At 44.6% G+C, this 15,893-nt stretch overlaps 1 protein-coding gene across 4 annotated transcripts in view; it reads left to right on the top strand.

Annotated features, from left to right (window-relative positions):
• The window catches only part of trim55a (tripartite motif containing 55a), a 79,185-nt gene that overhangs the window by 39,860 nt on the left and 23,432 nt on the right, over window positions 1-15,893 (top strand). For 3 of the 4 annotated variants that reach the window (XM_073041461.1, XM_073041434.1, XM_073041452.1), the window contains exons 3-5: window positions 2,382-2,559; window positions 12,733-12,828; window positions 13,865-14,098. In XM_073041461.1, the coding sequence (XP_072897562.1) occupies window positions 2,382-2,559; window positions 12,733-12,828; window positions 13,865-14,098 (508 nt within the window). The remainder of the gene's footprint in view (window positions 1-2,381; window positions 2,560-12,732; window positions 12,829-13,864; window positions 14,099-15,893) is intronic. The other variant, XM_073041444.1, reaches the window with a different exon arrangement.

The following is a 15,893-nucleotide window of genomic DNA, read 5'->3' as shown; positions in this document are numbered from 1 at the left end:
AAATGTACTCCAATTTCAGTTCATATCTTCACAGAGCACAGTTTAAGCACTGGTGGTTGTCTCCACATTTTCTCCACAGGAGGAAAAGATATCGTGTCTGTGAGAGAATACAGCTGTCAGTCCTGGTTTAGCACCATGTTCTCCTTTAACAGTAATTGAATGGTTACTGAATAAAAGGATATTATTTGTCTTGTGCCAGTGCCCTTTCTCCACTGGCTCCTTCACCATACATTTACCCATTCCTTCTTAAAGGCTGCAAGGGAACCTGCCCACATTACATCTGCGTGTAGTGCTCTTTAGATTCCAACCACACACGGTGTTAAGGTGTTTCCTTACTTCATTCTTAATCCTCCTTCCCTTTATTTTATACCCGTGACATAGTCTGTGACCCTTTCAGCAAAAGTAGCAGCCTCCTAATACCAACTCTGTTGAGACCCTTCATTATTTATACAGTATCTTTCTATCAAATCTCATCTCAGCCTTTTCTTTAATGTACAAAGACACAGCTTCTCTAATCTACACATTACAATGGTCTCTCATCTCAGCAATCATTCTATTAAAACTTTTCTTGATCCTCTCTCATGCCATCGCAACCTTGTTCAACATGGTGATCAGAAATTAGCTCTACTCTAGTTGAAACTAGGCTAGAGATTTATAAAGTTCAGCTTGACTTCACTGCTTTTATGCCCATGCCTTTATTTATAAAGTACAAAACTGAGATTGCATTACCTCAACCTACCCTGGCACTTTCTATGATTAAGTCCATAAGACATAGGAGCAGAATTAGGCCATTCAGCCCATTGAGTCTGCTCCACCATTACATCATGGCTGATCCCAGACCCCATTCAACCCTATACACCTACCCTCTCACCATATCCCTTGGTGCCCCAACCAATCAGGAATCTATCAACTTCCACTTTGAATGTACCCATAGTCTGTGGTAGAGCATTCCACAGATTCACCACTCTTCGGCCAAAAGAATTCCTCATTACCTCTGTTCTAAAAGGTTGCCCCTCATTTTTGAGGCTGTGCCCTCCAGTTCTGGATACCCCCACCAGAAGCAACATCTTCTCCTCATCCACTTTATCTAGTCCTTTAAACATTTGGTAGGTTTCAATGAGATCCCCGTGCATTCTTCTAAATTCCAGTGAGTACAGGCCTGGTGGATTAATATCCACAGGTCTCAGCGTTCCTTTTAGAACAGCTGCCTTTGCTCTATATTGCGTCTCTTCATTCATCCTACCAAATGTAACACCTCGCAGGAAAGATCATTTTCTACATATTTGCTCATTCCAGCACCTGCTACAGTTTTATAGTTCACAATAATGACAAGTTTCATCTCATCTGCCAACTTAGAAATTGTGCCTTGTTTTAATGTGAACAAAGTTACTGGAGAGACACTGAAGCTAGTGGATATAGACGTACTTATTCAACAAAAATGAGCAACAGGCATCATACTGAGATCCTTTCAACGGAAGAGGCTGGCTCAACACAATATTTCATGGTATTTATATGCTAAAGATCAAGGAAGATTCTACAATATATTTACAATGCATCCACAATGCTTCCTTTCAATTACGTATCATTTTCACACCTCTTTCTTCACACCCACACTTCAGAGACCCAAAGTGAATGTTAATCAGTATTTCCACACACAAAATGCTGGAGGAACTCAGCATTGTTAGTTAATTAGCATTGTCTGTTTTTTTTTCAATTAAACGCTGTCCACAGCTTCAGGAAACTATTGTCCAGGACTGCATTTTAAAATTAATCTACAATCCACATTCAGGTCTAAAGATTGCTGAAGTCAGTTGCTGGTTAATATTTACTATATACCCTAATTCTAGAATATACTCTAACACCTTGCACCCCCCCAAAAAAAAACTGGGAACTCTGTCATTAGGTACAGTTCAAACCTTCAAATGATATTAAGTTACGGCTGAGTGCCATTGGTAAATCACTTGGGATCTTTTACCTTTTGACTTCAATGTGCACCCGGAGATTTCCTGCAAACAGTGTGGATTTGTAAAGTTAGTAGTAGTCTCTCAAAGTCCGAGGAAGACAAATGTGTTGCGCAGTCAACGTCTGTGGGCACGCATATGACTTCTGAGGTCGAAGTACGAAGCGCAGATACGGTTGTAAAGTTACCTATTAATAAATAGTGGTTAGATACTTTTTTTTGATATATTCTATTTTCTCCTCTGTTTCTGTGCTATGTTCGCTCTATGTTTCTGTGATTGGAAAAGTGGGGCAGTTTCCTAAAAAAGTGAGAACAAGGTTAGAAACCCCAGACAGTGGAATGAAATGTCAGTTCATGTCATCTTGGAATTCCTTTGTATTGACTGGATATCATGATGTATCATGAATTTGCATTCATTCAGTTTTGTTCGCAGACCTGAGAAGAAGACTGAACAACCCATGTGTGAAGAACACGATGATGAGCGAATCAACATTTATTGCATGACGTGTGAAGTACCAACATGCTCTATGTGTAAAGTATTTGGTGCTCATAAAGACTGCGAGGTGGCTCCACTCAGTAATATTTACAAAAGACAAAAGGTGGGTCTTATTTTTCACCTAAATTATTATAAGGCTTGCCCTTTCTCCTCTCTGAACAGCACAAAACCACTTCATTTCAAAAGGCAAAAACTGATTTATTCCAGGACTCTTTTAATATACTTGTATTAGTATGAAGGCAATCTGACATTCCTTGTACGTACTTGTACTTTTCAAATGCTTGTACTTCAAAGGATAGTCGCAAGACCATGCTTTGTACTTTTGGTCTATAACAAATCATTTGCAGAGCCCTCAGGATTGTCAAGGAACCTTCCCTTCCATCCCACAGTCGCTTTTGCCTCCTACTATCAGGCAGAAGGTACCACTGTATAAGAACAAGGATTGTTAGGCTGGTTAACAACTTCTTCACAAAGGCTGTGATACCTGGCTACCGCCCCATACAAATTATTTATGAATAAGCCAGTAGCATTATTCTGTTGCATATTTAACTATATGTCGTGTCTGCACTTTATGTCAACTTGTCCATCTACAGAATACTTCTCATTTATTATCTATCAATATAACTGTGTTAATATTATTTTATGTGCTGTATTGCAATTTGCACCTTGGTCCCTGAAGAACTGTTTCATTTTGCTGTATACATGTGTACAGTTGAATGACAATAAACTTGAAATTGAACTTGATATCTCTGGTACTTTCTGGGTTCTTTTTAAAGGAAATAATCAATATGAGATGAATGTTTGAAGTACTGTTTTCATTTAATATATTAAGGGCATAACCCACTCACCCTCAAATATTAGGCTTTTCATTAAGGATTGAGATTCTCATTTTCTATTCCCACTGTACTATCAGTTGTAGTTACTCACCTATTTAGTAGCTTTACCTGAAACTCAAGAGACAAACAAATATACAAAACTTGAGAATAGGCCACTGAAGTGTATCTGTACTAATGCCTCAGTCAAGTTATTGTTTGCTTGACCAACAACAACTGTTTTAGAAACATAGAAGCATAGAAAACCTACAGCACAATACAGGCCCTTCAGCCGACAAAGCTGTGCCGAACATGTCCCTACCTTAGAACTACCTAGGCTTTACCCATAGCCCTCTATTTTTTTAAGCTCCATGTAGCCATCCAGGAGTCTCTTAAAAGACCCTATCGTTTCCACCTCCACCGCTGCCTCTGGCAGCCCATTCCACGCACTCACCACTCTCTGTGTAAAAAACTTACACCTGACATCTCCTCTGTTCCTACTTCCAAGCACCTTAAAACTATGCTTTTTCGTGCTCGCCAATTCAGCCCTGGGGAGAAGTCTCTGACTATCCACACAATCAATGCCTCTCATTATCTTGTACACCTCTAACAAGTCATCTCTCATTCTCCATCACTCCAAGGAGAAAAGGTCGAGTTCATTCAACCTATTCTCATAAGGCATGCTCCTCAATCCAGGCAACATCCTTGTAAATCTCATCTGCACCCTTTCTATGGTTTTCACATCCTTCTATAGTGAGGCGACCAGAACTGAACACAGTACTCCAAGTGGGGTCTGACCAGGGTCCTCTATAGCTGCAACATTACCTCTCGGCTTTTAAACTCAATCCCATGATTGATGAAGGCCAATGCACCATATGCCTTTTTAACCACAGAGTCAACCTGCTCTGTTTTGCTCTGTTCTGCTTAAAGTTATTGATTAGATACAAATGTGTATATCTAATTTTAACAGCAATGGTTTTTAACAGTGATTAGGTCCTCTACACTATATGATCTGACAATAATAGATAAAAAAGTTCCAAAGCATCAGAAAAAAAACTTCAAAAGTTAACAGAATCAAACTCTACATAATCTGGAAGAGACTTGCATTTGCAAAATTTATTGTAACTAACAAAGATTAAGATGCACTTTGTTACCTTTTTATAATAAATCTGCCACATTAATTATAAAATTAAGGCATGCACTCCTCGTTCAGCAGTCCTATTTCTCAAGTTGTGTTCCTCCACAGTTGAGAATGGCTATGATGAGCTATTTCTTTTATAGTGTAAGCTTTTATTAAAAGGGCAGAACAGATTAAACTAATAAAAGGATCAAAGCATCCACTCGCTTGTTTATTGTGTGTAGTGACAAATTAGAAGCAGTTGGTCAGAAGTTACAAACACTGCAGTATTTTTTCTTGTGCTTGCATGAATGAATCACTGGATTGATGAATTGTGAAACTGCTGAAGTATTCAGCTTGTTCAGTGTTTATGCCAGCAGAACAGCTTCCAGTGGGCACGATGTGCAGACTTACGTATGTGCTACCTATCTGACAGGTGGAACTCCAAAACCTTTCCATCACTTTGATGCATAAGTTACATTCATGCACAGAATGGATAAATTTAAACAATAATCATTATTAAGACTCTTGCTTAATAACATTTTTCTTCGTCATTAACTCCTAACCTTAGTATCTCTATTAAATATTTTATATATCTATATATGTTGTTACTTACCCCGTAACTGGGTCACTTACCAGCAAAGATAGAGAGGTCCGTTGAAGTCTGATGGTACTATTTTTAACAGTATTTATTGATAAAAATACACAAAAATAATATCAATGCAAACATATAGATAATATACGTCGTCACTACTAAGTCTAAAAGCGTGGGTATAATAATAATCACTAAGAAATAGCTCTATCGTTGTCTAGGGGATAATGTATTGTCCGATGGAAATATAAAAGTCACTCAAGTTCATGCAGGCTGCAGCCTTTGGTTGGAGTCAAGAGAGAGAGAGTTTAAAACTTGCCCATTCCTTTTATGATGTCAATCCTTCGAGAGTCGTTGGAGCTGATTTCTCCTTTGTTTTAGCTAAAGCCGTTCTTCCGTGGCAAGGCCCACCAATTCCGAGGCAAATGGAAAAGGACGCACGTGGGCTTTCCACCGGCTGTCGCTATTACGCTATTACGGGATTTCTAGCGTTTCTTCTGGTGCGTCTAAAGGGGTTGTTCCCCAGACCCTCTTTTATCCTTACTCACGGGGTCTCAGATGTCAATCAGGTCGGGATGATGCAATCCCTGAACCAACCCCCTCTGATCATTCCCTGAGGGCTTCCATGGAGTACAGTACTCAATACACAATTCCGTCTCCAAGAGACAATGGCCGTTTCCCGTGGCTTTGTATCGCTGAGGGCCAGTACATTCCAAACGTCTCTCTCTCATTTCCTGGGTCTCCTGACCTGAATTAATAGCGATCTTGCAATTCTCAAAAAGGAGGGGGCTACTTTGGACCCTTCGGCCCCTCAGAGTTGGGGCACAGGCGTAACAATGTATACTGGTTATATCCTTAAAATATATTTTCTGGTATCAGCCTACAATTATTTATATGACAACTTAATTGTCAGTATTTGTAGAAATAATAAAATAAGACAAGTTTATTCTTTAATGTTCCAAATGTCCCGTAGCAGTGTGAAACAAACCATATTGTCAATCCTGAGCTAAGATCATCTCGGTTTGGTAATTTTAGCCAAAGCACCATCCAATTTTCAAGTTCAAGTTCAGGTTTACTGTCGTCCAACTGTACACGTGTATAAAGCTAAATGAAACAACATTCCTCAGGGACAAGGAGCAAATCACAGTCCTTATAACACATACAGCACATAAAATATTAATACACGAGATTCTGCAGATGCTGGTAATCAAGGATAAAGCAAACATAATGCTGGAGGAATAAAGCAGGTCAGGCAGCATCTATGAAAATTAATAAACAGTCAATGATTTGGGCTGTGACCCTTCTTCAGGACTGAAAATGGAGGGTGAAGAAGATGGAGGAGGGGGTACAAGCTATAAGGTGATAGCTGAAGTCAGGTAGGTGGGGGAGGGGTTGAAGTAAGAAGCTGGGAGGTGATAGGTGGAAAAGGTAACAGGAAGGAATCTGATAGGACAGGAGAGTGACTCAAGGGAATAAGGAGAGGAGGAGGGGCACCGGGGAAAGAGATGGTCAGGTGAGGTGAGAAGAGATAAGAAGGGATCCAGAGTAGAGAATGGAAAAAGAGGGAAGGGGGAGGAGGAAAAGTTACCAGAATTTAGAGAAATCAATGGTCATGCCATCAAGTTGGAGGCTACCTAGATGGAATATGAGGTGTTGCTCCTCTAACCTGCGAGCTATCAAACAACATGTCAGAATTGGAATGGGGATTGGAATTAACATGGTTGCCTGCCGGGAAGTTCTGCATTTTGCAGATAGAGTGAAGGTGCTTGCCAAAGCAGTCTACGTTCAGTCTCAGCAATGTAGAGGAGGCTGAATAGGGAGCACCGTATACAGTAGACATCCCCAACAGATTCACAGGTGAAGTGTTTCCTCACCTGGAAGGACTGTGTAAGGCACTGAATGGAGGTGAGATCAGTGGAAAGGGACAAATGGACAAGGGAATCACAGAGGGAGAAATCCCCACAGAAAGCAGAGTGGCAGGAAGGTAAAGACGAGTTTGGTGGTGGATCCCATTGAAGATGGCGGACGCTGTGGAGGATGATGTGCTGGATGCAAAAGCACATTTGGGTGGTAAATAAGTTACGTGACCATGGTTTTGTTTACTGTGGGTGTTTCTTTAAAACGCCTGGATGAGGCAGGACTATGACGTCAGTATAACAAGCTGCGACAAACCGTTGGGAATTTCAGGGGGGGGAGAGAGAGAGAGAGAGAGAGAGTTATAGTTATAGTTTTGGACTGCAAGCTGCGGGCAGGAGCCTGCTGCAACAATGGGTAAAGTCTGACACTTTCCCATGCCCAAAGGATTGGGTTGATTAATGGCACACCGTGCACATTGGATGTGCGACTGTCATTTTTTATGATCCATATGTGGATTTTGTTGGAGTATCCTGTGGCCACCACTTTCGTTAACCCTTACCTGGTTCCGGGTATGTTATGTGGTAACCACTTGTGCTAGGGTATATTTTCTGAATGTCACCTTGTGATATTTCTACGTGGATTTCAGGACAACTTGACGGATAAGATCTTTGGCGACTGTTACTTTGTTTTCCCAGCGTGGAACCTGTGGAATTCTTTGTGATCGCCCCCTCTACATTTTAACGTGGATTTACCAGTCCCCTCCCCTCACTTATTCCATGGATTACTGGACCTTTCTAGTTTGCCATCTTAAGACTTTAAGAACTGTTCCTAAGCTTGACAGTTTGGGAGCCAACACACATAACACTGTTAACTTATGGTTATTTCATTTAATTTTCTATCTTTTTGAGTAGATACTAATAAATAGAGTGGTTTTAACATTAAAACCTGACTCATTTGTGATCCATTGCTGCTGGTATGTAACAGAGGACAAGAGGAACTCCATCCCTGTTAAAGTGGTGGGGAGATGGGACAAGGGTGGATGTCAGGGAAATGGAGGAGATGCGGGTGAGAGAGGAAGGGAAACCCCATTCTTAGAAGAAGGATGACATCTCTGATATCTCAGTACATAAAATAATATTAACATAATAATATTAATGGATGAAATATATGTTCTGTAGATGTACAAGTTGCCCTAAGATGCATGTAAAGCACATTGTTTAATATGCAACAATATGCTGCTCCTGGAGTATTCCGAAGTCTCAGTGCCTGAGGAAAGAAGCTGTTTCCCAGCCTACCAGTTCTTGTTTTTACACTGTGGTATTGTCTGCCTGATGGTAGGAGATCAGCGTGATTGTGGGATGGATGGCAGTGGTCCTTGACAATGCTGAGGGCCCTGCGAATGCTGCGGTTCTGGTATATGTTCTGGATGGGTGCGGGGGGGGGGGGTTTGTCAGAGAGACCCCACTGACTCTCTCAGCAGTCTTCAAAATACTTTGCAGGGTCTTGCGGTCAGATGCCTCTCAATTCCCAAAACAGTGGGTGATGCACCTGATCAGGCCACTCTCGATGGTGCTCCTGTAGAATGTGTTTAGAATGGGGGTGGAGAGCCCCCTCACCCTAATCTCCTCAGGAAGTGGTGGTGTTGCTGTGCTTTCTGGACTAACATGTTGAGGGGTCAGGTGAGTGTGGTGAACCACATATACCTGTCTGGACACGCCCTCTGCTGACTGCTCCTGTGGCCCCTCCCACAGACCCCGGTATAAAGGCGATTGGGGCCTGAGCCCGGCCCTCAGTCTCCAGGATGTAGTATGGTGGTCAACTACTGCTTGTTCTTTCTTCCAGTCAATAAAAGCCAATATCTCGCCTCACGTCTCAGAGAGTTATTGATGGTGCATCAATTTTATTGACTGGAAGTTTTAAAACATGGAAAGTATTTTACGTCCGGAAAAATTGGATTTGGACCCCCAAGCCCCTGAAGCAGCTCTTGCCTTTGAACTCTGGCTTGCATGCTTCCAATCATACTTGGAGGAGGTTAGTGCAACTGAACCCGCTGTTATGCACAGAATTCTCCTCTCGAGGGTCACCCCGAAAGTTTACTCACTTATCAGGGACCTGCCGACCTACCAAGGGGCACTGGACGCCCTCAAAAGACAGTACCTGCGGCCGGTGAACACCGTCTACGCAAGACATCACTTAGCTACGCGACGACAGCGGCCTGGAGAGTCGAGCGCCGAGTTTCTCCGAGTCCTACAGACACTCGTGCGAACTTGTGACTGCAAAACTCTCACGGCGGAACAGCATGCGGAGCTCCTCGTACGAGACGCCTTTGTTACAGGGATCAGGTAAGTGTACGTGCGCCAGTGGCTGCTGGAAAATGCTGATCTTACCTTACGCTCGGCGATCGAGACGGCCGACACGCTGGAGGCTGCTCTGCACAATGCTGATGCTGTCCAGCCGTGCGATCCCCCGCCGGTTCTGTGGACACCTCAGACCCCGCCGCCGCCGGTTCCCGCGAGCGAATTCGCCAACGCCACTGCCAGTCGCAATTCCACAAACTCCCCGAACCCGACCACAGCTGCTGCCAGTCGCAAGCCCATGCAGTATTACTTCTGCGGACTCGAAAAGCACCCCCGAAAACGCTGCCCGGCCCGAGAAACGACCTGTTCCAGCCGCGGGAAGAAGGGCCATTTCGCCAAGGTCTGTAAGTCTAAACCACGAGCGGGGTCGGGCAGCGCTGCGTGTGAGGCATGGGGGCTGCCATCTTGGTTGCCGCCATCTTGCCTGCCCGCCTCGTGCGAGCCATGGGGGCCGCCATCTTGCATGCCCGGATGGGGGCGGCCATCTTTGTCGGCGCCAACATGCCCCGCCCCCTACCCACCGGTGCTTACCGGGCACCAAGACGGCAGTTCAACTCTGGCCTCCGTAACCCTCAACCAAAGCGCCCCACACCAGCTTGCAAGGTCAATGATGGACCATCCTGGTGGAGGGGCACAGGACTAGCTGCCTGTTTGACACGGGCAGCACTGAGAGTTTTATTGACCCGGACACAGTGCAATGCTGCGGACTCGTGACACGGCCGGTAAGCCAGAGGGTCACCATGGCTTCTGGGTCGCATTCCACAGACATCCGGGTGGGTTGTGTAGCGACATTGGTGGTGCAGGGCACAGAATATCGGGACTTTGCGCTACTGGTCATGCCTCAACTGTGCGCGCCTGTGCTATTGGGGCTGGACTTCCAGAGCCACCTCGAAAGTGTGACTATGGCATATGATGGGCCCCTCCCACCGCTCACTGTCAGGAATCCTCAGCTTTGTGGGACTTCGCCATATACCCCGCTACTGACCACATACACACACCGACCCGCACATCCCACCCAGCACCATGCCGACAGCTGCACTACCGACACCACTTGCATCCTCTCCACCCTCAAGATCCCTCCCCCACCGCTGTTCACCAACCTGACCCCCGACTGTAAACCTGTGGCAACTAAAAGCAGGAGGTACAGCGCAGGGGACAGGGCCTTCATTCAGTCAGAGGTGTAGCGGCTGCTCAGGAAGGGGATCATTGAGCCAAGCACAAGCCCTTGGAGGGCCCAGGTGGTTGTTGTTCGGACCGGGCAGAAAAATAGGATGGTCGTGGACTATAGTCAAACCATCAATAGGTTCACGCAGCTTGACGCGTACCCCCTACCCCGCATCGCGGATATGGTCAACCAGATAGCTCAGTACAAGGTGTCCTCGACAATAGATCTGAAATCCGCTTATCACCAGCTCCCCATCCGCCCAGAGGACCGCCCCTACACTGCCTTCGAGGCGGGCGGCAGGCTCTATCACTTCCTGCGCATCCCATTCGGTGTCACGAATGGTGCCTCGGTCTTCCAGAGGGAAAGGGACCGGATGGTGGACCAGTGCCAACTGAAGGCCACATTTCCCTATCTGGATAACATCACCATCTGTGGTTACGACTGGCCGGATCACAACGCCAACCTCCAACGATTTTTCCAAGTGGCCAAAGCCTTGATCCTTACTTATAACAGGGACAAGTGTGTGTTCAGAACCACCCGACTCGCTATCCTTGGATATGTCGTGGAAAACGGGGTCATTGGCCCTGATCCCAACCGTATGTACTCCCTGTTAGAACTCCCTCTTCCCACCACCCTCAAAGCCCTCAGACGGTGCCTGGGCTTCTTTTCCTATTACGCCCAATGGGTCCCCCATTACGCAGACAAGGCCCGCCCCCGGTCAAGTCTACCACCTTTCCCCTTCAGCCAAGGCCTGCGCGGCCTTCGGCTGCATTAAAGGGGACATTGCCAAAGCAACGATGCATGCGGTGGACGAGACCATTCCCTTCCAAGTAGAGAGTGACGCCTCCGATTTCGCGCTGGCTGCTACCCTCAATCAGGCAGGCAGGCCAGTAGCATTCTTCTTTCGTACCCTTCAAGGCCCTGAAATTCGGCACTCCGCGGTGGAGAAAGAAGCCCAGGCCATAGTGGAAGCTATTAGGCACTGGAGGTACTATCTCGCCGGCAAAAGGTTCACCTTGCTGACCGACCAGCGCTCAGTTGCGTTCATGATCAGCAACCAACAGCGGGGCAAAATCAAAAATGATAAAATTTTGCGGTGGAGAATAGAACTCTCCACCTACAACTATGATATCTTGTACTGGCCTGAAAGGCTCAATGAGCCCCCTGATGCCCTATCCCGGGGAGCGTGTGCCAGCACACAGCTCGACCAGCTATACGCCCTCCATGCAGATCTTTGCCACCCGGGGGTCACCCGATTTTACCATTTCGTGAAAGCCCGGAACCTGCCGTACTCCTTTGAGGAAATCAGGATGATGACCAGGGACTGCCAAGTCTGCGCTGAGTGCAAACCGCACTTCTACCGTCCAGAAAAGGTGCAACTTATCAAGGACACCCGCCCCTTTGAGCGACTGAGTGTTGACTTTAAGGGCCCCCTTCCCTCCATCGACCGCAATGTCTACTTTCTCAACATTATCGACGAGTACTCGCGGTTCCCCTTTGCCATATACTTATAAGAAACTTCGCCCCATGGGGACTCTCTTTTAAAACAAAGGGGGGGGGGTGAATGTGGTGAACTACATATACCTGTCTGGACACGCCCCCTGCTGGCTGCTCCTGTGGCCCCTCCCACTGACCGTGGCTCCTCCCACAGACCCCGGTATAAAGGCAATTGAGGCCTGAGCCCGGCCCTCATTCTCCAGGATGTCGTATGGTGGTCAACTACTGCTTGTTCTTTCTTCCAGTCAATAAAAACCGATATCTGGCCTCACGTCTCAGAGAGTTATTGATGGTGCATCAATGAGATCATTCATGATGCACACCCCAGGAAACTTGAAGCTCCTGACTCTCCATGGAGGAGCCACTGATGTGCAGTAGGGAGTGGTCAGCATGAGCCTTCCTGAATTCCGCAATCAACTCTTTAGTCTTGCCCAGGTTGAGAATGAAGTTGCTGCATTCATTAGAGTCCACAAACCGCTCTGCCTCCTCTCTGACTCACCTGTGTTGCTGATGAGGCCAACCACAGTCATGTTGTCAGTGAACTTAACGTTGTGGTTAGAGATGGATCTAGCAGTACAGTGGTGCATCATCAATGTGAGCAGCAGTGGGCTGAGCACATAACCCTGGGGGCACCGGTGCTCATCGTGATGGAGCTAGAGATGCTGCTGCCCTCATGGACTGTTTGAGGTCCATGAAGAAGTCCGAGATCCGGTTACAGAGGGAGGTGGTGAGCCCCAACAAGGATAGCTTACCCGCCAACCTGTGAGGAATGATCGTATTGAACTTAAGAATTTCATTCCAATCTTTATAATATGAAACAGAATTCCATCTAATTATTGCTTGGATTATTCAGAATGTTTTGTTTGCTTTTGTATGCAGTCTGAACTCAGTGATGGGATTTCAATGCTGGTAGCGAGCAATGACCGAATTCAGTCTGTAGTCACTCAGATGGAAGAGACATGCAGAAATATTGAGGTAATTTGCATTCTTGATGCCAGTGTCCCCCCTTCACTCTGCTACAGAAGTATTTTCACAAAGGTGTATTTTCAATTTGCATTCGTTTAATTTTATATTTTACTTTTGCCCCAGTATCCTTGACTAAAATGAGGCATTCCCAAAGACTGTTCAAAGTTCAAAGTACATTTATTATCAAAGTACGTATACATTATACAATCTTGAAATTCACCTCCTTACAGGCAGTCACAGATAAGAAACCTAAACAGAAAGCCAATTTTAAAAATCCAGCAAACACCCAATGCGCAGAGAGAGAGAAAACAAATTATGCAAACAATAAAAGCAAGCGAGAGCATTCAGAATGAAAGTGAATCCAAAGACAGGAAGCCTGAAGCAGCCAGAGCAGGCCCTCAGCCTCTGAGTCCACACAGCAGAGAGTGGAGCAAAGGTCTCGGAGCAGCGATCAGAACTGACCTTCGGTCCCGAGACACTGCCTTTTCAATCCCTCTGGCCTGGCGTTTAAATCGTCCAAACATCGGGTCTAAGACCGGGCCCTGTCACATTAATACGCTCTGGGCCTGGACCCCTCCTCCACGTTCAGGTCCATACCTGAATTTGCCAAATTGGCCCGGTGCTTAGATTGATCAAACCTCCCTCTCGGTGTAGGTGGACAGACTCCGAAACTCCTCCGCTCTGCTCGCTCCAACTCCGTCTCAAACATGCCTTGGCCTCGCTCTGACGACTGCTACCAGGTCCCTGATTATGTTGTTCTGAACTTGCTAAGTCCCTAGAATTTGACCAAAAGAGGTCAAGGAGTTTGTGTGTTCAAGCAAACAAGTTGGCACCTACCACAGGCAGGCGTATAAGTGATCCAGTTACCAACAGATATTTAACATGTCACACAAAATTAATTTCTATACATGATTTTATTCCCTTTGTGGCAGATATAGTATATTAATATAGTAAAAAATAATCTCATCCCTAAAGTCACCAATGTTGACATTCAAACATTTGAGATTTAGTTTATATGAAAATAACCATTTCCTAATTTTTACAGAGTAATGGTTCCTGTCAGAAGGAACTGATGTGTGAAAAATTTGATGGCCTGTATGCCATGCTCGAGGAAAGGAAAAAAGACATGTTGCAAATCATTACTGTGGAACAGGAAGAAAAAACACAGCATGTTCGCTCATTGATGAGAAAATATGGAGAACATCTGGAGACAGTTTCCAAGGTTATCGAGACTGGATTACAGTGCATGGAGGAGCCTGAAATAGCGGTCTTTCTACAGGTACTCACCTGGTCTTTTGTGGCTAAAGTTTTCTGGAAATGTGTATATCTTAAGAGTACCATAATGTATTACAATACAAGATTTTGGTCCAATTATTCAATACTGTTCATCTGTTTACTGAAACATATTCAGTGTTTTTTATTACTATTGTTTGTGAGATTTGTGGTTGTTATTTACTGACAAAAATATTGCAATCTTAAGATGTCTGTGCATGCTTTTGATAGATATTTTGGACAATCGTATCAGTATAAAAGTGGATTCTGATATGAAAGTGTAGGAAACAATTTATGAAGCACAATCAGGCAAAAGTGATGGTGTACTTGCAACCTTGTGTGTTGTTTAATGTGATTCTAGAACTTGCTTTCTGTGGAACTTCGTCAGGTTTTAACTATTAGGTTGGAGAATAGGGTAACTCTATATTTCAATATTCACAATATGGTCTAATGAGGGTTTTACAGAGCTGTAACATTACCTCACACCTCTTGATCATAATTCCCCAACTAATGAAGACCAAAACATCATATGCCTTTTAGCCATCCTATCAACTTGCACAGCATCTTTGATGCTCGAAGGACATGGACCCCAAAATCCCTCTGTCCCTCCACATTTCCAAGAATGTTGCCATTAACCCTGTATTCTGCCTTCAATGTTGACTTTCCAAAATGAATCAATTCGCAGTTCTCCAGGTTGAACTCCACTTACCACTTCTCAGCCCAGCTCAGCATCCTGTCAATGTCCCATTGCAAACTGCAGCAGCCCTCCGCACTATCCACAACTCTGCCAACTTCTGTGTCATCTGCAAACTTATTAACCCACTCTTCACATCCAAGTCATGTACAAAGGTGTATAAAAATTACAAAGAGCAGGGGTCCCAGAACAGATCCCTATGGAACATCACTGGTCACTGACCTCCAGGCCATCCGCTACCATCCTCTGCCTTCTATGGGCAAGCCAATTTTGTATCCATACAGCCAAGTTTCCCTAGATCCTATGCCACCAGACTTCCTCTATGAGCCTGCTATGGGGACCCTTATCAAAATGCTCCATTCCTGTGGGATTCTCTCTATGGAGTCCATTGAACAAGTTGGCGTGGAGAATTTAATATCCCTGACCTACGTCTATGGAACATCAGCCTCTCCAACACTCTTCTTACGATCACTGGAATAGTGACATGATCCAAGTTTTTATATGCAGTAGCATTAAGGAAGTAATCGAAACCTGTTACAGAAGCATGTAAGATAGAGCACACAAGGCGATCTAACTGAAAGACTGGCTTTCCATCTCTGAGATTCAGTTTACTGAATTATTAAAGTCTCTGGTGGGTGTGGTATACAACGTCTTGTAAGTAATACTTGATCTTGGGAAGTCTATGCTCAATTACCAGTACTCTTGAAATTATATCACTGTTTCTAACTTAACGTGAATTGGGAATTTGATATAAAGATGCCAAAGGTAGTTCATGTGGAAAGCGCATGGCACAAGAAAGAATACTCTCCTAAAGCTTGATCTTGAATAGGATAGACTGATATTTACGCTTTATCTTGCTATCCCAGATCAGTACTGGTTGTGCTAAACATTGTTCATGAGTGTCTAACCTTGAACCAGGAATACAGAGATTTTTTTTTAAATGTGAGAAACAGAAACCCCATCAAATGAAATAGAGAATGAATGAGTAATTAGAGAGCCCTGATGAACAATAGTAGAGAGAGAAAGACAATGTTTCCTGCTCTCTACCATGATGGGTGGGAGAAAACACTGCAAGCTCTAAGAAAATTATTATCAAATTACATATGTG

Source organism: Hemitrygon akajei, chromosome 1 (genome assembly GCF_048418815.1).
Source record: "Hemitrygon akajei chromosome 1, sHemAka1.3, whole genome shotgun sequence".
Lineage (NCBI taxonomy): Eukaryota > Metazoa > Chordata > Chondrichthyes > Myliobatiformes > Dasyatidae > Hemitrygon > Hemitrygon akajei.
Note: the sequence above shows the minus strand (reverse complement) of the source record. Positions and strands in the feature narration are given on the sequence as shown.